Source organism: Sceloporus occidentalis, unplaced genomic scaffold, assembly GCF_023333645.1.
Source record: "Sceloporus occidentalis isolate IW3139 unplaced genomic scaffold, rSceOcc1.0.p SCAF_21, whole genome shotgun sequence".
Taxonomy (NCBI): Eukaryota; Metazoa; Chordata; class Lepidosauria; order Squamata; family Phrynosomatidae; genus Sceloporus; species Sceloporus occidentalis.
Genome location: NW_028317001.1, coordinates 13,811,092 through 13,832,678, shown reverse-complemented (window position 1 = coordinate 13,832,678; position 21,587 = coordinate 13,811,092). Strand labels below are relative to the sequence as shown.

General features: G+C 43.0%; 1 protein-coding gene across 1 annotated transcript in view; it reads right to left on the bottom strand.

Moving 5' to 3' along the window:
• Nucleotides 1-21,587, bottom strand: part of LOC149301640 (uncharacterized) — a 146,579-nt gene that overhangs the window by 11,196 nt on the left and 113,796 nt on the right. The window contains exon 9 of the mRNA XM_089484129.1: nucleotides 15,312-15,705. Within this exon, the coding sequence (XP_089340255.1) occupies nucleotides 15,312-15,705 (394 nt within the window). The remainder of the gene's footprint in view (nucleotides 1-15,311; nucleotides 15,706-21,587) is intronic.

Below are 21,587 nucleotides of genomic sequence, written 5' to 3'. Positions count from 1 at the left end.
GCAGACTTTTTTCTGTTCTTCATCTGTGTCTTCAAGTCGTTTCCGACTTATGGCAACCCTAAGGCAAATTTATCATGGGGTTTCCTTGGCAGGTTTCTTCAGAGAGGGGTTGCCATTGCCATCCTCTGAGGTTGAGAGAGTGTGACTTGCCAAGGGTCACCTAAGTCCAAAACACACTGCAGCAATAATCCAGTCTGAGACGGATTTAACTGCCCTGACTCAGTCCTAGGGTATTGTGGAAGATGTAGTTTTGTGAGACATTGCACCTTCTCTTTCACAGACCTCTGGTGCCACAATCAACTCCAATTCCCAGGATTCCCTAGCACTGGGCCAGGGCAGTTAAAGCGCTCTCAGACTGGACTCTTGCTGCCGTGTGTTTTGGACCTTTCTTGGCCGCAAACTGTCCATAGCCTGCAATGCATCTCCTAATTCTGTTGGCAGTCCCTCCCTCCCAACACTTTCTCATTTCCCCCCAAAACCAGCACAAAGCTGGCAGATGGAAAGAGGTTTTAAAGCAGCATTTAAATCTGCATTATTTGTTTTAAAAGACTAAATGTCCCAAATGCTATCATCAGTTTTGTAGCTATTATTACAGAAAGACGCAGAGTGCAAACTTCTCAAGTACCTTTATTTTCTGGAGTGAGATGGGCTTTTCCAACTGACTCTCTGTGATGATCTCCGGTGGTCCAAGCAGCCAAACCGCGGCCCTGTAATAATAATAATAATAATAATAATAATAATAATAATAATGTTTTTATACACCTCTCTTCAGCCAAAAGGCTATCAGAGTGTCTTACAAACTGTTAATTAGACATTTAGACATTATGGCTCTTAGCCCAGCAGACCCTTAAATTCCTTAAATCACGCTGCCATCATCCAGTGAATTATAAAAGGGTTTCCCTTAACCTTCACTGGGACCAGTTAAGGAACCTTATTTCTACTTCTTTACTGATCTTTCAAGCATCAACCGATCCAAGACACGTGTAAAAGGAGCGTCAAGTAGTAGATACTCCAAGGAGATATTTACTATAAATAGGGTTGCCATAATTGTCCACTTTTACCAGGGACAAAATGTGGAACAAATTCAAGACCAAACTGTAGGACAACTGCAGGACAAAACTCAGCCCAAAATGTAGGACATTGAAGAAAAATGGTGGACCTTAAATGTCCTACATTTTGAGCTGAGTTTTGTCCTGCAGTTGCCCTACAGTTTGGTCTTGAATTTGTCCTACATTTTGTCCCTGGTAAAAGTGGACAATTATGGCAGCCCTAATAACAAAATATAAGTAAAATATAAGTCATACAAGATATTAAGAATCTTGCAGGTACAATATTTGTAAGTATATAATGTTCAATTCATACAAGCTATTAAATAAAATAAATAAACCTAAGCGTCCAATTCTGAGACTAACTTCCAAGATCCGCTCTTTCACTCTCTCTCTCGATCTCCAACCGACACAATTCCCCCAACTGTCTCTTGGTCTCTCAGGCCTTATATCTCCTTCTCACGGAAGCTTCCAGAAGAACCTTTATCCTGGTCTCTGATTGGTCAAGAGAGCCTTCCGTAGCAGTGATGTCATTCTCTGTGGGATGTGGGAGGGACTGGGATTCCAGCCAATGGCAGCCCTCAGAGTGTCCTCAGGAGGACATCTTCTGTTCCTAAAAGAGCATTGAACGCATGCCTTTGAGACAGGGCTTGATTCAGTGAGGCTCCTGGTGAAGGCAGCTGGTTTGGAGCCACCATGAAAGGAAGCCATTCCTAATGGCTGAATATGTGGTCTTCCTATTTCTATTGCCAGGGAAGGGAAGAGGGCCCCAGAGTGTTCTCTGCCTCCAAAAAGAACTTGACCTCCAGGAATACTAGAAATCAAATAAATAAATAAATAAATAAATCTGCTGATTGGGTGACGCTGCCCTAGACTTCTGTCAGTTTAGTAAAGCAGATTGGGAAGGCCTCCAGGGAAGAGCTTTCATTGCTAAACAAATACTCCCATCCCAGGAGAAATCTAGATGACCAGGAACACAGATTGCAGCCTTGTCTTTTCCCTCTCACCCCATTCTTGAAGATCCAGGGAGCTAAGGAAAAGAGAAGGGAAGATGTTCCAATATGTCCCACTCTATTGATATCCTGAAGGGATCAAATCATATTTGGGATTCACCATGTGCTTCCCTCCTGAATCACTCTCTGGATGAGGGCTATTTTCTATTGCAGATCACCTTTTCAGATGCTGCAGTGTTCTTCACAGAAGAGAAAAGGCCATTCTTGAGTCTGAAGCAGAAATTTTTATATAGGATTCAGAAACCATGAAGCCCTATGAGGAATGACTTAGGGAACTAGGTATGTTTAGCCTGGAGAAGAGAAGGTTAAGAGGTGGTATGACAGCCCTGTTTAAATATTAGAAGGGGTATCATATTGAGGAGGGAGCAAGCTTGTTTTCTGCTGCTCCAGAGACTAGGACCCGGAGCAATGGATGCAAGCTACAGGAAAAGAGATTCCAGGTCAACATTAGGAGGAACCTCCTGACAGTCAGGGCTGTTTAACAGTGGAACAAACTCCCTCTGAGATTTTGGTGGAGTCTCCCTCCTTAGACGTCTTCAAACAGAAGCTGAATGGCCATCTGTCAGGGATGCTTTGATTGGGAGTTCTTGCATGGCAGAATGGGGTTGGACTGGATGGCCCATGTGGTCTCTTTCAACTCTATGAATTGTAATTCATTTTGGTTGCATCTACACTGCAGAAATAGTCCACATTTAACTGCCATGGCTCTCAGTGATATGGAATTCTGGGATTTGTAGTTGTGTGACTGTACAGAGGCATTCCAGGGGGAAAAGTCACTGTGTGCTTAACAGACTATAGCAGTGTTTCCTAAACTTGTTCCCAGGATTACAGCTCCCCCGTTTACTGACCAGTAAAGTCCAAACCACTTGGAAGACCAGAGTTTGTGAAACACTGGTCATTATAGCAAAGCCTTTGACTGCATAGATCATGAAAGGCTATGGAAAGCCCTTAAAGCCATGGGAGTGCCAAGACATCTGATAGTCCTGATGAGGAATCTGTACTCAGGACAAGAGGCTACTCTCAGAACAGAACATGGAGAAACAGAATAGTTCTCAATTGGAAAAAGGCTGCATCTTATCACCCCAACTGTTCAATTTACATGCAGAAAATAAATGAAGAGCTGGTTTGAAAAGGAGGAGGGAAGATAAGAGGAAGAACATCAGCAATCCTAAGATACATGGACGATACAATACTACTATTGGAAAACCCCATGGACTTGGAACAATTTCTAAGGAAGGTCAAGGAAGAAATGGCAAAGAAGGGCTTGTTACTGAACATAAAGAAAACAAAAACAATGTCTAGGGAAGATCTACATAAAACCAACCTAGATAATGAGGAAATTAAAAGGTTTCTTGTATCTTGGAGCAAACATTGATCAGAATGGGAAACTGCAGTCAAGAAATCGAAACAAGACTATGAATGGGAATGGTAGCCATGAAGGGACTCTAAAGATATACAACTGAGCACTAATGTCCAGTCCATTGTGTCCCCTGTTACCATGTTCGGCTGTGAGAGCTGGGCAGTAATGGAAGTGGATGAGAAGAACATAAATTCATTTGAGATCTGGTGCTGGAGAAGAGGCTGAGGATACCGCAGACAGTCAAAAAGACCAACAAATGGGTCCGAGAACAGACCAAGCCTGAAATCTCCCCGGAAGAATAAATGACTAAACTGAGTCTGTTGTATTTTGGCCACATCATGAGGAGGCATGAATAATTAAGAAGGAGAGTAATGCTAGGAAAGGTAGAAGGGAGTAGAAAGAGAGGAAGGCCGCATGCCAAATGGCTAGACATAATTCGGGAGGTTATGGGGCTGAATAAAGAGAACCAGAGCAGAGCAATGGAGGATAGAGGGGTTTGGAGGTGGCTCATCCACAGCGTTGCTGTGAGTTGAAGGCAGCTAATAACAACAAAGCAAGTAAAGACTTAAGGGTTTTATTTCAGCATCAACTTCTGTGGGTTGTGATTCATTTCGGCTGCATCTGCACTACAGAAATCATCTCATCTGACACCACTTTAACTGCCCTGGCTCAATGGTATGGGATTCTGGGAATTATAGTTTTGTGAGTTTTGTGTTAGCCTTCTCTGTCAGAGAGCCCTGGTGCCACAACAAACTACAGTTCCCAGGATTCCATAGCATTGAGCCATGGTAGTCGAAGTGGTGCCAAACTGGATTATTTCTGCAGTGCAGATACAGCCTTTCTCAGATGCTTGGAGTACAGTATTGTAAGATCATATGCACATACACACACACATGCGTATAGACATATACATACAAACGCACACACAATTAAATGATTGTGGATTGAGATCAGAATGGAAAAAAGGTGGAGGCAATAGCTATTATAATACTATTATAGGTGATATATAAGAGCTCCCTTAATTGTCCTAATCCTAAATGGGTCTATCGAAGTCAGGTTTGCCCCCTCTCTTCTTCTCTGATGCTGTTTTTAAATTAAAAATGTTGAATTTGTAAGATGCCTGAGTGGCTGCTAGGAAATGAAAATGGTGACATTGTAAGAGAAATTTATTTTGTATGATCCAGTTAAGGATCCTATTGATTCCTTTGGGGACACATCTGTGGTCCAAACCTATGGTTTATTTTCCTTCTCCAAGATTAGTACACATAGAATTATAGGCCCCAAATGCATCATTAATTATTCCTTTTGAAGTGAATGAAATGGAAACAGGCTGAACTATGGCTATACTATGGCCATTTTCCATTCTATTTTGTCTACCTTCAGTACATGAGGAAGAGGCTTAGGGGTCCATGTTGGGTCTGATGAAAGTGATGCTCTCCTTCATGCCATCCATTGCCCTTTCTCTCAAGGATTTCCAAGATGTGTCTGTATCTGGGAAGACCCAGCAGCTGCACAAGAGTTGTGGGAATTCGCTTGTAGTGGAGGTGTATTTGGCCTAAAAACTTTGAAGGCACCAATGCCCATTTGATCTTAGGAGCTAAGCAGAGTCAGCCCTGGATAGTAATGGATGGGAGACTGCCAACAAAGGTCAGGTGCTGCAGGCTATATTTCAGAGGAAGGGATTAGCAAAACCATGGCTGAGTCTTTCCTTGCCTTAGAAGACACATGAAATTCATGGGGTCAGCATACATTGACAGGCGACTTGAAGACGGTGCACACACACGCTCACAGACACACCTATTTGTACGTAATTCAGTGAAAGTTGCCTTCTCCCCCAAATTCTATGCCAATATAATACCTGCAAAATACATAGTCCTTCTAAACTTTTCCCTTTTCTAGCACAAAAAGATATGAAGCTGCTTTTTAGCTTTATGGAGTGGAGTTGTCCCTCCACGTTTGCAACTTTGACTTTTGTCCTTCTTTTGACTTTTGCAGATTTGATTATTTGAGGTTTCGATTGATATGTTCTCTCTAGGAATCTCTGGCACAACTCTGTCAGAGGTTGGCCATAGGTTTATTCCCTGCTTCTGGTGTTCTCTTTGCTGTTTTTCATCACTGTTTTGTTGAATCACTGTTGTTCTGCGTTTTGTATTTTCACCCAATTCTATTCCATGCAGAGAATTGTGGTCAGTGGATGACAGCGAATGAATGACTCTATTCTCAGAATAGTAATAAATGGTAGACGGAGAGTGATTTTCCACCCCCATCCCCTGGTGCTTCCTTTAAATTATTTGGTGGACTGTGGCTGTTCGTGTGTCAGTCGTCTGCTGGACATTGTCATGTCATCAGTGATCACCAATGATTTCCCTCTAAAGCTTGTGACATCTTAAGTACCCTATCTAAATAAACCTGTAACCTCTTTGTTTAATCTTTTTCTTACTTACTGTCCATGTGGGCTAATCTCATGCTGAAAAAGGAGTGTCCCTTCTTCACCTCCAAATCATGTCTCTCCTGTTCTACAGGTTATAGGTCCTGGTATGTATTTTTACCACATTGCAAGAAAGGTGCTCTAATGCACTGACAGCTTTCATGCTTTGCATGTAGGAGGTTCTGTGTTCAGTTTTTGTGTAGGATCTTATGTAGAAAGGAAGCTAAGAAAGATCTATCCCTGTCCCTGAAAAGTCACTCAGAGCTTTCCCCAATCTTCTAGATATTTTGAACAGTAACTTGTGTATATCATTCCACTTTAGGAACTGATAGGGATTTGTAGTCCAAAAATGCCAGGAGAATATCACCCGAGGGAAGTCTGTTACTGTTATAGCTGACCAGAGATCTCCATATGAGGCAGTATATAAAACATTTCTTCTTCTTCTTCCACACTTGGTGACACTGACCTGCTCCATGCGACAGTTTCCCTTATATCTTCTGTGTGCTACTGAGTGTGTTTTTCAGCATTTGGTACTTAAAGCCCTATCTAATGTACATGCTGCCCTGATATTATTGTAATGGGAAACCATGGTTTCTTGTGATGTGAATAGCATATGAGCCTTGAGCTCTCATACTCTGCCCTCCTCTTTTTGCTCGCTGGAGAAGGGGCTTGAAAGCATTTGCTTCCAATTCTTTTTTAATTGAATAAACAAAATAACTTTATTGAAGACGGTCAGGATAGAAGTGATCAGCAATGCATTTAGGTCAGATCTGAGGCTTCCCTCCTCCTCACGATAGTATGAAGACGCAAACTAATTAGCTCCAGCTACTCAAGTTTAAAGAATCCTTTGGAGAAGCCACAGTGTTGTTTTTTATGGGTAAGCTCTGGTTAAAACAAACCAAGATCTGATACCTTTGTTCCTATTTGCTTGGTTTTTGTCAAGTTGCGTTTAGGGAAATCACATTGTTCATGTTTGGATGTCACAGAGGTCTGTTTAAGTCCATAGAAGGAATGACCCATCTCTTCTTCCAATGTATGAAAAAGCAGGAGTGGAGATGGGAAACTGCGTGTGTGAGCATACAGCTTTTGTTTTTAATATTGGAAAAGTCCTATCTCTTTATATAAACCAAGGTGTGCATTGACATCTAAAGGGAGGGCGTCCTCACAGTCCCACCATCCTCACAGACAGGGTTAGTAAGGTTTCGGCAGAGAGCCTTATCCATGGCTGATCCCAATAGGTAGGACTTGGCTCCACAGAAAGTCCGGTTGGCTCCTTCCCTCCTGTCTTTCTTCTGGTAGATGGAGGCATTTCTATTTGGGCAAGCTTTGGGATTTTAACTATGGAGTTGCAGCGTGTGACATGGTATGCTCTCTCTCTCTAGACATATATTGTATATATATAAACTGTTTTAAATACGTTTTTGTTTTTAGTGTTTTAGTCGTGTTTTCAATGCTGACGCTTAATTTCTTTATAGCTTTTGTAAATTAATGTATTAGTTGAATGTTTTAAAGATTATTGTAAGCCACCTTGTATCCCATTTTGGGAGAAAAGCAGGAATGTAAGTGCAATAAACACATTAAAGAAAGAAAATGTGGCTCATCATGTAATGGGGTTGAATTCTGTGTAAACCAGCTCACTCTCTGATCTACAAAAGTCATAATGTGTGATGTCCTTATCGAGGATGTTACTTCTCATTACATACACTTGAAATCTCCCACTTTTTGGGAGGTGGCAGTGGGCATATTGACCATCTTTCCAATGGATGCAGACATGCACTTAATGCCTTGTGTGTCTGTGAGGGAGGGATAAGTCTTAGAGAGTCAGAAACGTAGTTTCTTTTTTTCTCATACAGAAGGAAAATATGGAGGGAGAGGAGAGAGAGAGAGAAAGTGAAGTGGGAGATTAATAGAGAGAAAAGCCATGGGGATAGAAAGAGAAAAATCAGTAAGGAAGAAAAATTGTGAGAGAAACAGATCCTCACACACAAAGAAGCAAAACAGCAAAGGGATGAGGTGTGTGATGACAGGTATGTGCCCATAAAACCACTATGTGTGTTGTGATCAGTGGTGTGACACTGAAAGTCAGGCCTTTGTTTAGATGTTTAAGTAACTGTTTGTATATGATGTGAAAAGGGCTGATGTGAAAGTGTAAAGGCAGGATTACTGCTGAACATAAAGAAAACAAAAATAACAACCATGGAGAAGCTGCATAAATTCAACTTAGACTGTGAGTAAATCGCAACAATTAAAGAGTTCTTGTACCTTGGATCAAGCATTGATCAGAATGGAGACTGCAGTCAAGAAATCAGAGGAAGACTAGGAATGGGGAGGGCAGCGATGAAAGAACTAGACGAGATCCTAAAGATAAACAAGTGAGAACTAAAACTAGAATTGTCTAAGTCATGGGATTCCTCATCATTTTATACACATGTGAGAACTGGACAGTTAAAGCCAAGAGGAAGAAAATCAACTCATTCGAGATGCGATGGTGGGGAAAAGTGCTAAGGATCCCATGGACAGCCAAAAAGCCAAACAAATGGGTTCTAAAGCAGATCAAGACAGAACTCTCTCTGGAAGCCAAGATGACTAAATTGAGCCTGTCGTATTTGGACACATCACAAGAAGGCATGACTCATTAGGAAGGACAAAAATGCTAGGAAAAATAGAAGGTAGAGATAACCGCATGCCCAATGGGTAGAGTCAATAATCGGACCTGAATCTGCAGGACCTAAGCAGAGCAATGGAGGACAGGGGTCTTGGAGATGTCTCATCCACAGGGTCAGCATGAGTAGGGGGCCTTGGGACCCGTTAAAGGGCAGTTAACAACTTGTATATGATGTGAAAAAGACAGACTCGAGTCTGTAAACAGTACGATGTAATCTGATTTCCTTATTCAGCTTCTTCAGAATATTCCAAGTGTGCTATATTTTGGAATTAAATGAAGTTTGCAGCAATATTGTACTCTGGTTATTTGGCTTAAAGGTCATAGAACAATGAAATATTACATTAGCCACGCAGAGAACAAAGTAAGGGGGATGTTGAATTGTCTAGACTAGAAGATGGTGGAGAACCTGGGGCACTGGTGGCACAGTGGTTAAATAATAATAATAATAATAATAATAATAATAATGTTTATTTATATACTGCTTTTCCTAATTAGATCAAAGCGGTGTACAACAGCAAGTACAATACATAGTCAAAATAAAACATAACAGGCCTCTCTCCCCCTCAAGATGGTGGTCAGAAGGAGGGCTCTTAGTCTTTCAGGCCAGGCCTCTCTCCCCCTCAAGATGTTGGTCGGAAGGAGGGCTTTTTCTTCTTTCAGGCAGGCAGTTGGAGCTAGCCTGCCTCTCTCCCCCCAAGATGGTGGCTGAAGGGAGGGCTTTACTTCTTCAGTAAATGTCAGTGTTGCAGCCAGGGTAGTGAGTTCAATCCCAGGCCAGGCTCCAAGGTCCACTCATCCTTCCATCCTTTCGTAGGTCAGTCAAATGAGTAGCCAGCTTGTTGGGGGCAATTGGCTTACAGGTTGTAAACCATTTAGGGAGTGCTGAGTGCACTGATAAGCAGTACAGAAATGTACATGCTGTATTGCTAATGCTATAACACAATAATTTGGGAATTGTTGCTTCTATACTTATGTATTTAGAGTATTTATTCTTTTCTCTTCGGCCACAAAGGATCCCAGTGCAGCTTACAGATAGTTAATTAGACAATTCCCTGCTCCTCAGGCTTACAATCTAAAAAGACACGATACAAAAGAGAAGGGAATGGCAGAGGGGAAGGGGATCAAGTCAAGCAGGTACTGCTGGTTCTTATCTCCCTTCAAGACCAGGGCAGTGGCATTTGGAATGAAGGGAGGACCTTAAACCTAGTTCCCAGGTTTCCAGGGGATTGCCAGAGTTTTGAGATCCCTCCGTCTCCCTCTCTTGACTTTGGCCTAGATTTTGGCTCTTCTCTCCCTCCCAGAGCCCCCTCCCTCAGGATTCCAGAGAAAATCTCCCCCCCCCCCCCGAAATGTTGTTTCCAATGTTATTGAACCCTATCCTGTGTGATGCTTTGTATTTGACACCGGTTCTTAAACCCCTCCACTGGCTGTCCATTAGTTTCCAGGCAAGATGCAAGGTGTTGGTTTTAACCTTCAAAGCCCTACATGACATGGGTCCTGACCACTTGTGGGAGAACCTCCTCCCATACAATCCACCACAGACTCAGGTCCTCTGGGAAGAACCTGCTACAACTTAAGAAGACCAGACTTTCAGCGACGACCCAGAGGTCCTTCCCATCAGCTGCTCCCAGGCTCTGGAACGACCTCCGGATGAGATCCATCATATTTCCACCTTGGAAGCCTTTAGGAAGGCTATTAAGACGGATCTCTTCCAGCAGGCCTTTTCAGACTAGATTAGATGTAGTCCCTTGCCTCTCCCTCCCCCTGACCCTTACCCTTGCCATCGTTACTGTTATGGAAATTGTTATTGATGTATCATTTCTGCCCTCCGCTTCAGAAAACGATTCAATTCTTGACTGAAAAAACTTTTTTATTATATTGTGTTTTGGATGTTTTAAATTTTCTTGCTGTTTAATAGCTTTTTAGAGATTGATTAATGTTTTTATCATTGGGAGGAGGGTTGGGAGTTTTAATAGTAAGGAGCATCAGACTGAAGTCACAATGGGACAGTTTCAATGCTTCAGGCAAGGAGCATCAGACTGAAGTCACAATAAGACAGTCTCAAAGGTTCAGGCAAGGAGCATCAGACTGAGGTCACAATAAGACAGTCTCAAAGGTTCAGGCAAGGAGCATCAGACTGAGGTCACAATGGGACAGTCTCAATCCTTCAGGAAAGAAGCATCTTCCTGAACTCACAATAGTCTAGCCTCAATCCATCAGGAAAGGGGCATCAGCCTGAGGTCACAATAGTCCCTATCGTGCAGGCAAGGAGCATCAGCCTTAAATCACACTATGCCAGTCTCAATTTCTCAGGCAATGAGCATCAGTATGATGTTGTAATGGACCAGTATCAAACCTCCAGGTAAGAAGCACCAGCTTTAGGTCACAATAGTCCCGTCTCAATCTTTCAGGCAAGCAGCATCAGACTGAAGTTACAGTGGGCCAATCTCAATCCTTCAGGTAAAGAGCATGAGCCTGAAGCCATAATAGTCCCATCTCAGTCTTTCAGGCAAGGAACCTCAGGGCGAGATCACAACAGTCCTGTCTCAATCCTTCAGGTAAGGAGCAGCAGACTCAGGTCACAATGGGTTACAATATGTCATGAATCCCTTTATTTGTGAATTTATGCACAAGGATTGCTAGGGCCAGGCTGCTGCTGCTGCTTCTTATTCTGCTGGCGGACTTTGTGGGAAAGGAAGGTATGCACCGGGAGTTCAGGGGCCTCCCCTTCCTTCCCTCCTTTCTTCCTTTGAGGAGACCACAATGGAGCCCAAGGTGCAGAGCTGGACTCAGGAAGGAAAGGCAGGAAAGGAAGACTCTAGTTTGGAAATATAGCTCGCTCTGTGTATCTTGTATGTTTGTGTGTGTGTGTTTTCCTTTGCTGTTGTTATGGCTGGGAATGGAGGTGAGGACTGAGGAGAGAAGAAAGGGTCAGTTTGAGCAAATTCAGAACTTCTGTGCATCAAAGAGTCCAGTGTGTTGAAACAGCAAACAACTTTATTGAGAACACTTAGGAATTCAGTGTTTAAAACAGAACTGCCCATTCCAATAAAAGCAATACATTAAAACCCCCAAACCTAAAACTCCACACTTTTCTAAACCTAGCTCCCACCTCCAATTCCCACAGTCCATGCCCCACAGGTAACAAGCCCCCCTTTGCCATTCCCAGAAACTAGCCCTTTCTGTTAATACCTGCCCCCAACTTTCTTAAGCCAACATCCCACACTTTGCAAAAGCTATCATTCCCAAAACTATTCTAGCCAGCTGCAACAAATCCCAGCCCCCCTTCTACATAACCTATACCACGACCCACAATCCCCAGCCAAATTTACAACACAAAGTAATTATATATACAATTAGCAATGAAAACCTAAACTTAAGAAATACAACCTTAAAACATAAACATACATATGGACAGACAAACCTTACCAGGAAAATCACAAGGGCCTTTTCTTAGCACCACTGGATTGAAAATATAATTTTTGTATTACTAATTGACAAAAAGATTATTAGTTCATTACTGGGATTTGTGCGTCTTCTCCCCTTTGTGGACTCTCTGATGTCCCAGATTTGGATTGGTTAGAAATGGGCGGAAAAGAGATAGATATGAAAATAGATATGAAATATAAGTCATACAAGATATTAAGGATCTTGAAGGTACAATATTTGTAAGTATATAATGTTCAATTCACACAAGCTATTAAAGAAATAAACCCAAACGTTCAATTCTGAGACTAACTTCCAAGATCCACTCTTTAACTCTCTCTCTCGATCTCCAACCGACACAATTCCCCCAACTGTCTCTTGGTCTCTCAGGCCTTATATCTCCTTCTCACGGAAGCTTCCAGAAGAACCTTCATCTTGCTCTCTGATTGGTCAAGAGAGCCTTTCATAGCAGTGATGTCACTCTGGATTTGCATAAACCTCCCTTTTCTGCCTGAAGAAGACCTCCATTGACTGGAGCCCAGTCATTACACTTTCCCAAGGCAAGGCTTGCCCCTGTTTCCCAATGTTGTTCTTGGGGTCTGCCTTCCAGTTGTTTCCAGGTCTTATGGTGACCTTATGGGAGTTTATGAAGGGGTTTTCTTGGTAGGTTTCTTCAGAGTGGATTGCAATACCTGTTCATTTATTAAAAGGTTTATAGGGCACCCACATATCATAGAATCTCGTAGCTATGTTCCTCAATAACAGTTAACCAAATTAAACAGTATATAAAACAAAAACATGAAACAAGCTGCACAAGGAAACTGTTGCATGTATTTGTAATTGGTTGCCCGGCTGACCCCAAAGGGTATTCAACAAGGGCTTCTTTTCATCCTGGAGAGAAGTGACCAGTGGGGTGTCCAGTGGGGCTCTGTCCTGGGCCTAGTGCTATTCAACATCCTTATTAAGGGCTTAGATGACACAATTTGGGGCATATCTTTCAAATTTGCAGATGACATCAAACTAGGAGGACTAGCTAATACTCCAGAGAACAGGGTCAAAATTCAAAAGGGCCTGAACAGACTAGAAAGCTGGGCCAAAGCTAACAAAATGAAATTCAACATGGCAAAATGTAAGGTACTGCACTCAGGGCGGAAAAATAAAATGCACAGATATAGGATGGGGGACACCTGGCTTAATGAAACTACATATGAAAGGGATCTAGGAGTCCAAGTAGACCACAAGTTGAACATGTGTCAACAGTGTGACACGGCAGCTAAAAAGGCCAATGCAATTTTAGATGCATCAATAGAAGTATAGTGTCTAGATCAAATGAAGAAATAGCGCCTCTCTGTTCTGCTTTGGTCAGGCCCCACTTGGAATATTGTGTCCAGTTCTGGGCACAATTAACAAAGATGTTAAGTTGGAAAATGCCCAGAGGAGGGCAACTGAAATGGTGAAGGGTCTGGAAACTATGTCATATGAGGAACGACTAAGAGAGCTGGGGATGTTTAGCCTGGAGAAGAAAAGGTTAAGAGGTGATATGATAGCCCTTTTTAAATATTTGAAGGGATGTCATATTGAGAGGGGAGCAAGCTTGTTTTCTGCTGCTCCAGAGACTAGGACCCAGAGCAATGGATGCAAGCTACGGCAAAAGAGATTCCACCTCACCATTAGGAAGAACTTCCTGACAGTAAGTCTGTCCGATAGTGGAACACACTCCTTCCTTGGAGTATAGTGGAGTCTCCTTCCTTGGAAGTGTTCAAACAGAGGCTGGATGGCGATCTGTCAGGCATGCTTTGATTGAGAGTTCCTGCATGGCAGAATGGGGTTGGACTGGGTGGCCCTTGGGGTCTCTTCCAACTCTATGATTCTATGAATCCCCTTAAATCTTCTATCATTTTGATATAGTCCATCACTTTGTCCCATTCTTCTACCAGTCTTGTTATAGAATGTATTCCAGTATTCTTTCACTTTGACACAGGAGCAGCAGAGATGGAAATATGTGCCCTTTTCATTTCCGCACATCCAGCACCCATCAGAACAAGTCTTAGATATAAAAATACTTTGTAGTAGTTTTCCCTTAGGGCTTGGGAAGCTGTGTATTTTATCCTCCTTTTCCAAGTTAACTCCCATTCTTCCATCTCAATATTGTGTCCTGTTTTCTTGGCCATTGGACCATGTTTTCTTTAACCACTTCAGATTCCATCTCATGTTTTAACAGGATTTTATACAATCTCCCCACAAATGAACCTTTCCCTATAGCAAGCACATTTCCTTGTATTTCTGTACTAATTATTTCTATTCCATATGTTTTCATATCCAACAAAAATCTCTCTTTTATTTGCCGGAAAATAAGCCAGTTACGTTGTTTACCTTCTTCTCTTATTTCTTCTAACTTTTTAATTTAATCATATTGCCTTGCTTATTTATCAAATCATTCCTGCTGCTGCTGTTTATTCCACTGTCGGCTTTTGAGGGAAGGAAAGGAGTTCGCCAGGGGTTCAGCAGCCCCCCCCCCTTCCTTACTTCCTTCCTTCTTTCCTTCGAAGAGATTTTGAAGAGGCCACAATGGAGCCCAGGAAAGGCAGGAAAGAAAGGTTCTGCTTTGGAAATAGCCTCTCTGTGTATACTGTAGGTATATAGATATATATAGATATATGTGTGTTTGCCTCTGCTGTTCTTATGGCTGGGAATGGAGCTGACTACTGAGGACAGAAGAAAGGGTCAGTTTTGTGCAAATTCACAAGTCCAGTGTGTTGAAATAGCAAAGAACTTTATTGAAAACATAGTCAGAAATTCAGTTTTTAAGCCAGAACTGCCCTCCCCAAGCCAAAGAATATATTGAAACCCTAAACCTAAAACTCAACCTTCTACAAAACCTAGCCCCCACCTACAATTCCCACCATCTATCCCTACTATTAACCAGACCCACTTTGCCATCCTTCTCACACACACAATCTCTCCCTGCCACAGACATTCGAAGAAGCTTGCTCCCTTTGTGTTACTACCGGTCCCCAACTTTCTTCAGCCAACATCCCACAAATTCTGAATGCTATCATTGTATTCTAGCTAGCTGCAACAAATCCCAGCCCCTCATCTAACTAACCTAAACCACGACCCACAATCCCCAGCCAAATTTATAACCCAAAGCAATTATCTTTACTAGTAGCAATTAAAAACTAAACTTAACAAAACATAACTTTAAAACATACACAGGCGTATGGACAGAAAAATCGTACATATAAAATCATAAGGGCCTTTGAGCACGGCTGGATTGAAGAAATATTTTGTATTCCTTCTTTACAAAAATAATGTTTGTTCACTGCTTGGGTTTGTGTGGCTTCTCTCCTGTGTGGACTCTCTGGTGTGTCACTAGGTGTGACTGCCGAGAAAAACATTTCACACAATGCTGGCATTTGTATGGCTTCTCTCCTGTGTGGACTCTCTGGTGTGTCAGTAGGTTTGACTTCAAAGAAAAACATTTCCCACAATGCTGGCATTTGTATGGCTTCTCTCCTGTGTGGATTCTCTGGTGTGTCAGTAGGTGTGACTGCTGAGAAAAACATTTCCCACAATGCTGGCATTTGTATGGCTTCTCTCCTGTGTGGATTCTCTGGTGTGTCAGTAGGTTTGAGGGCTGAGAAAAGCATTTCCCACAATGCTGGCATTTGTATGGCTTATCTCCGGTGTGGACTCTCCGATGCTTGACAAGGTTCGACTTGTATGCAAAATGTTTCCCACAATTCTGGCAGTTGTATGGCTTCTCTGGTGTGTGGACTCTCTCATGACTGACAAGTTCTTCTGTAAAGAAGGATAATGACAGATGATACTGAGTTAAGAGAGGAAAGTGTTAGCCCAAGATTTAGCCCTATATTCACTCCTCCCTATTTGAGATTAAATTAATAAAGTTGGGGTGGGTGACCTGAGCATGACCCTATTGCAGATGCCCCAAATCCATGAAACGATTATATCCTTACTCACAGGATCTGGCAAAGAAGAGATTGTGGGGAACCTACCTTGAGGTAATCAGTAGAAGCAGATAGTCCTACAGACTGTTGAAAAAAGATTCTTTTAAACATGTGTTAAAATATTTTTATTGAAAAGTGGCATCATATCCTGTGAGACGGCCAGAGAGTGCTGAGTCAGAGCACATGGCATGATGCAAGCTAACTGCAGAGGACACTTCATGTTGTGTGGCACCATGAGATGAATCACAACCAATACAGAATACAGGACACATCTGGATTGTTGTGGATAGGATTGGATTGGAGTTGGTGAACATGATGGAAGTCAGAGAGGAGAGCTTGCAAATATTGTTGTTATTTTGCATCTCAAGATAGAGAACCTCCAAAGATTTGGATGAAATCAACTGTGTCTGTGACTTATTTTTAAGTGTGAAGAGGAGTCAGTGCATTGCCAAAACCTGTATCTGGAAAGTTGTTTCCATACTGTGCTATGTTATTGTTGAGCTGCATCTGGGAGCTTCATGCTCAAATTGCGCTGTACATTGGCTTGGGAATGGGACTGGAATTCAGAGCCAACAAGGACCTGAGGACCGGTGTACTAATCCCTTATGTCTGAGGTATTTGCACCAAGCACTTATTGCATTCAATTTGATTTTGTTCCATATTTTCTCCACCCAGAAAACATTCTAAAACTATTTAAACGTTATAGAAAACTTGGGTTCTGCCCACTAGCAACAATTTCAGTATAAAGATCAGGCCCAACTGGCTGTTCTTCAGCGTCAGTCCAGTTGCAGACAGACACTTTCTGGGTTTACACTGCTAAACACCTCACTACACTCGCCAGCTCCACTTGTCATGGGAGTTACTGGTTTCTTTCCCCATTCTGAGCCCTCAGCAATTGGAATCAAGGTCCATCTAGGTTATTTATTATCATTAGGAAAGCCTAACATCTATTCACCACTCCCACCTTTGTTAGCTAGTTTTTGTGTGTGTGCGTGAACACCTATATATGTGTGAATGTATGTACAGTGCACCTGTGTCATAGGTGGGCATGCCTTACGCAGATTTCAGGATACACAAAAAGGCACACTGGGAAAAGGGGCAGTTTGCCCCATAAGGGTTAATCACGCCTGTGGCGGTGGCGGGTGCAGCCGCTCAACTGCGCGGAGCCCTGTTCATTTATATAGGGCTTGAGAATGCATGGAATCCCCCTAACAGAACGGGATGACTCCCGATGTCACTGTTGCCCCAGTCTCTCCTTTGAGCTAAGTATTCCCTTAAAAGCATAGCACTTGGCAGTGTCCTCCCCAGACTCCAGCCTTTCGGGTAACAAAGAGCCTCTGAAATCAACCATGGAGCTAAGGAAGTTCAGGTTGGAAAAGAAACATTAGAGAAAAGGGAATTTTTCTGTCTCCCTTTCCTCTCTTCAAAGACATTGCTCATAATTTCAAAATGGAACCCCTTAATATGTTTGAAAACAAGAGCCTGCGCTGGTTCTCATCAGTTCAGTTCTTAAAATCTGTCATGTTCGTGGCTGCCTCCCAATCCCCAAGGCCCCTCTCCTGGCCCTTCCCAGAGGTCCCTTCCTCTCCATACAGAGCTAGGCAATCCTGGCTTTACTCCTGCTTTCCCCTCCTGGCTCCCATCTGCCAGATCCCCTTCCCTTTCTCCCTCCGCTCTCCAACCTTCCCTCTTGCCCATCTGCACTGCTTCAGCATCTCATTTTCAGCATCTTTTCCCTGTCGTTATATTTTTTAACTTTCCCTCTGTCTCTCCATCACAGACACATACCCACAGAGTGTGATGCATAAAAGGGATACTTTGAGGCCCATTTGTTGAGAAAGGCAGGATAATCAATATACAAATAATTCATTGGCAAAGGCAAAGCAAGGGGGCTGGGACCTGGACTCCAATTTTGGTGAGTGTCAAGCACCAGGGAGCAGCCTTAAAACATCTATAAGACAGGCATGGACTACTATGGGGTTTGTAGGAGATCTCAGGGGCAACCCCAGATTGTATTGCCAGGGGGGGGGGGGGGAAGGGATGAAATAATATTTTGACCCTCAACATCCTATAGCATCCCTTTGGGGAAGTGGAGACCATTTGGCCACTGTTGGACCCTCTCTGAGCCATTGCAGGCCCAAGGGAGGTATTTCCCACAAGAAGGCTCTCCCGAGCCTTAAAAGGATAGAAGAGGAGCCAAAAAAGGTAGGAAACTTGGTCAGGGATGTGCTGAGTACCATTTGGGTGTGAAAAGCATTAATGTCCATGGCTCCTTTCCACAAAATCCTAAAATTGGCAGTTTAGGATGGAGTATTTGGAATCCTTAGAAACTGGAGAGCAGTATTGCCTCACTAAACTACAGATTCAAATATTCTACAGGATGTTGCTATCACAATTAAACTAGGCTTGAACGGGATCTAGGACGCCTAGTAGACCACAAGTTGAACATGGGCCAACAGTGTGATGCGGCAGCTAAAAAGGCCAATGTGATTCTAGGCTGCATCAATACAAGAATAGTTTCTAGATCAAGGGAAGTAATAGTGCCACTCTATTCTGCTTTGGTCAGGCCACCCTTGGAATAATCCTGTGTCCAGTTCTGGGCCCCACAATTCAAAAAGGGTGTTGACAAATTGGAGCATGTCCAAAGGAGGGCAACCGAAGTGGTGAAGGGTCTGGAAAACATCAAGCGCTATGAGGAGCAGCTTAAAGAGCTGGTTATGTTTAGCCTGGAGAAAAGAAGATAAAGATTGGATATGATATCCATGTTTAAATATTTGAAAGGGTGTCATGTTGCGCAAGGGGCAGGCTTGCCTTTTGCTGCTACAGAAAAAAGGAGACACCACAATGGATGCAAGCCACAGGGAAAGAGGTTCCACCTAAACATTAGGAGGAACTTTGTGACAGTAAGAGCTCTTTGACAGTGGAATATACTCCCTTAGAGTTTGGTGGAGGTCTTTAAAGAGAGGCTGGATGGCCATCTCTTGGGGGAGATTTGAATGTGTATTCCTGCATGGCAGAAGGGGGTTGAACTGGATGGTCTTTGTGGTCTATTCCAACTCTATGACTCTATAATTCTAGTGGAATCATAGCGACATGGTAATATAGTATGAAAGGGTCCTCAGTCTTTATAGAAAGAGCAATGGTTTCAGGTTCCTTACCGACAGAAGCCACATTGTCATAATTGTCCATCATTACATAATTGTACAAAAGTTTCTGTTTCTTTGTCAACAATTTCCATTCATCCTCGGAGAAATATACTGCCACATCTGCAAAGGTCACCTGAAATAGAAAATAGCCCTCATCCAGAGAGTGACTAAGCAAAAGGGGAGGAAAGCACATGGTGCATCCCAAATATTATTTCATCAATTCAGAATTCAGTCCAGGAAATAAACTTTAAATTCTGTCAGCAAGGAAAAAGCTACTGCCTTTCAGATCCATTTTGTATCAAATCCTTTCAATATAGTAAACAATATAATTGAGGCCATGGCTGGGATATTGAGGATGGATTAGGGTACTGACTATCCCAAAACATATAGTACATTTAGCCACAAAAGAATTATGGTGCATTCAGCCATTTCTTGCCAAATTTCAGAGGCAAATGTCATTTTTAAAAAAACAGTTCTGGGGAGCACTCTGGACCTGAGGACCAATAGGCCTACCATCAATTTAGAGCCAGAGATGGTCTCCCATATTCCCATCATTTCAAAGTCAGGAAAAGCATGGCACATGTGGACAAGCAACACCAGAAGGTGGAGAGGGTGGCCAAATTTGTTTATGAGGAAGATCACACAAGCGGGGAAGGGCACAGTAGTTTGCTTTTGCCTCAGCCTTCTGGCAAGTGAAGACACTGGCAATGTATCTCCTCTCCTCTCCCACCTTTTGAGTTGATGGGGTGCAAACTCCTTGAAAGTCATTTTTCAGCAACCCAAAAGAGCTGAGGAGAAGTGGGAAAGTGGAAGGAGAGAGAAACCTACACTTTTGAAAGCCCCTGAAAACGTGGGGTGACAGAGGATTAACCAGGACTTTCTTTGCCAAACTGGGACAATATCTTCTCCACTTGCTTTCATGAGCTGGCCCAGCAGTGACACAAATGAAGCTAATAGTCAGGATGGCGACTCACCAAAGAGTTCTTGTACTTCGCCAGCCTCTTTCTCTTGGAGCCAAACTCCCTCTGCTTGGTCTCTGTGTTGGCCATCAGGTGGGAAGGGAGGGGGTCCTGGTGGCCCTGCACTTGGTTCTCTTCAAGTAAAATATGCCCCAAAGTTGTGTACAAGGAGACCAAGATGAAGTTCCTGAGAAAAGAGACTAGGGTTAGGCTTGGTTTGTCAAGAAATCCTGCACCACTCGAAGACACAGAGAACAGCATGCTTCTGGTGAGATACGCAGGTGCCATATGCCTCCTTTGGGCCAATGCAGAGATGGACATCCCCTTCCTCCCTCTTCACCAAACAAAGCCCCGTGGAGCTAGCATAGATTCACTGCAACTCCCTTACACAACAGATACTCCATGTTAAAATGCTTTTGATGTTGCTATATTGCGCAGCACGTGAGGCAACATGTTAACGTATGGCGCCAGATACTCCACCTTGACTGTAGTCAGTAGCTTGTGAGCTGAACAAGCACCTGTCACTTTCTCAATGAGCAAAGAGACACTGTAGTCTTCTCTCAGATGAGGCTTTTATTCCTATAAGAAGTTCCACTGTGTACAACACTATATACATCGACACCCTCCACCATCCACACCAGTAACAACCCACTCTGAGGCACACACTGTCTGACTCTTCCTCAGTGACAGCTGAGAATGACAGTTGACAGTTGCATCAACATTCCAATGACGCACTGTTTAAATGCTGAGACATCTAACTGCCACTAGAGCTGTCAATGACTTCCACAACAGCTCCACCTAGTGGCCACATGCATGTCATTCCCTCATACCTGTTCACCATGGTCCTGACACTCCATGCCTTGTGAGAGTGGAGGGGGGTCAGGGGATGGGGAATTGGAGAGGACCCTGGCTATGTCCCTGTAGCTAGATGTGAAACGAGTGCATCATCACCCAAAATAAAATGGGACCTCTTAGCAAATCTATGGGAGACGCTGCCTCAAAGCGCATGGGAGGAGTCTTTGGCTGGATGGCCATCTGTTCGGAGGACTTGGAGGGCAGAATGGGGCTGACTGTTTGGCCCTTGGGGCTCCCTTCCAGCCATAGGAGCCTATGAAGCCTACCTTACAAGGCTGTTGTGGGAGTTAATCACAAGACAATTACTACACAAGAATGGCCACCTTTTAGCAGCTTACAATAAAAAGATCCATACAATACAATAAAAACATGTTTCATGATATCCCAAACTCTAACCCTAACACTCCCATCCAAAATAAAATACCATTAAATTACTGGACAGTTATTAAAACAGTTATTAAAAACAGGGATAGTAGCCAAAGCCTGATGTTTGTGAAGAATAAGAATAAGGCTTGTATTAAAACTATCCTCCCCATTTCTGATCCCTGTTAAAACCCATGTTCCCCAGAAGGAGCAGTGCTTTGTAAGAAAACCATATCTGAAAAGACACACAAAACACACAAAAAGAAACACACTTCCTTCCTTTTGGCCCAAGGAGCCTGGCCTCCTTCTGACTCTGGAGCCTCAGGCGAGAAAGAGAAGCCTCTGTTCAACTCAGAGA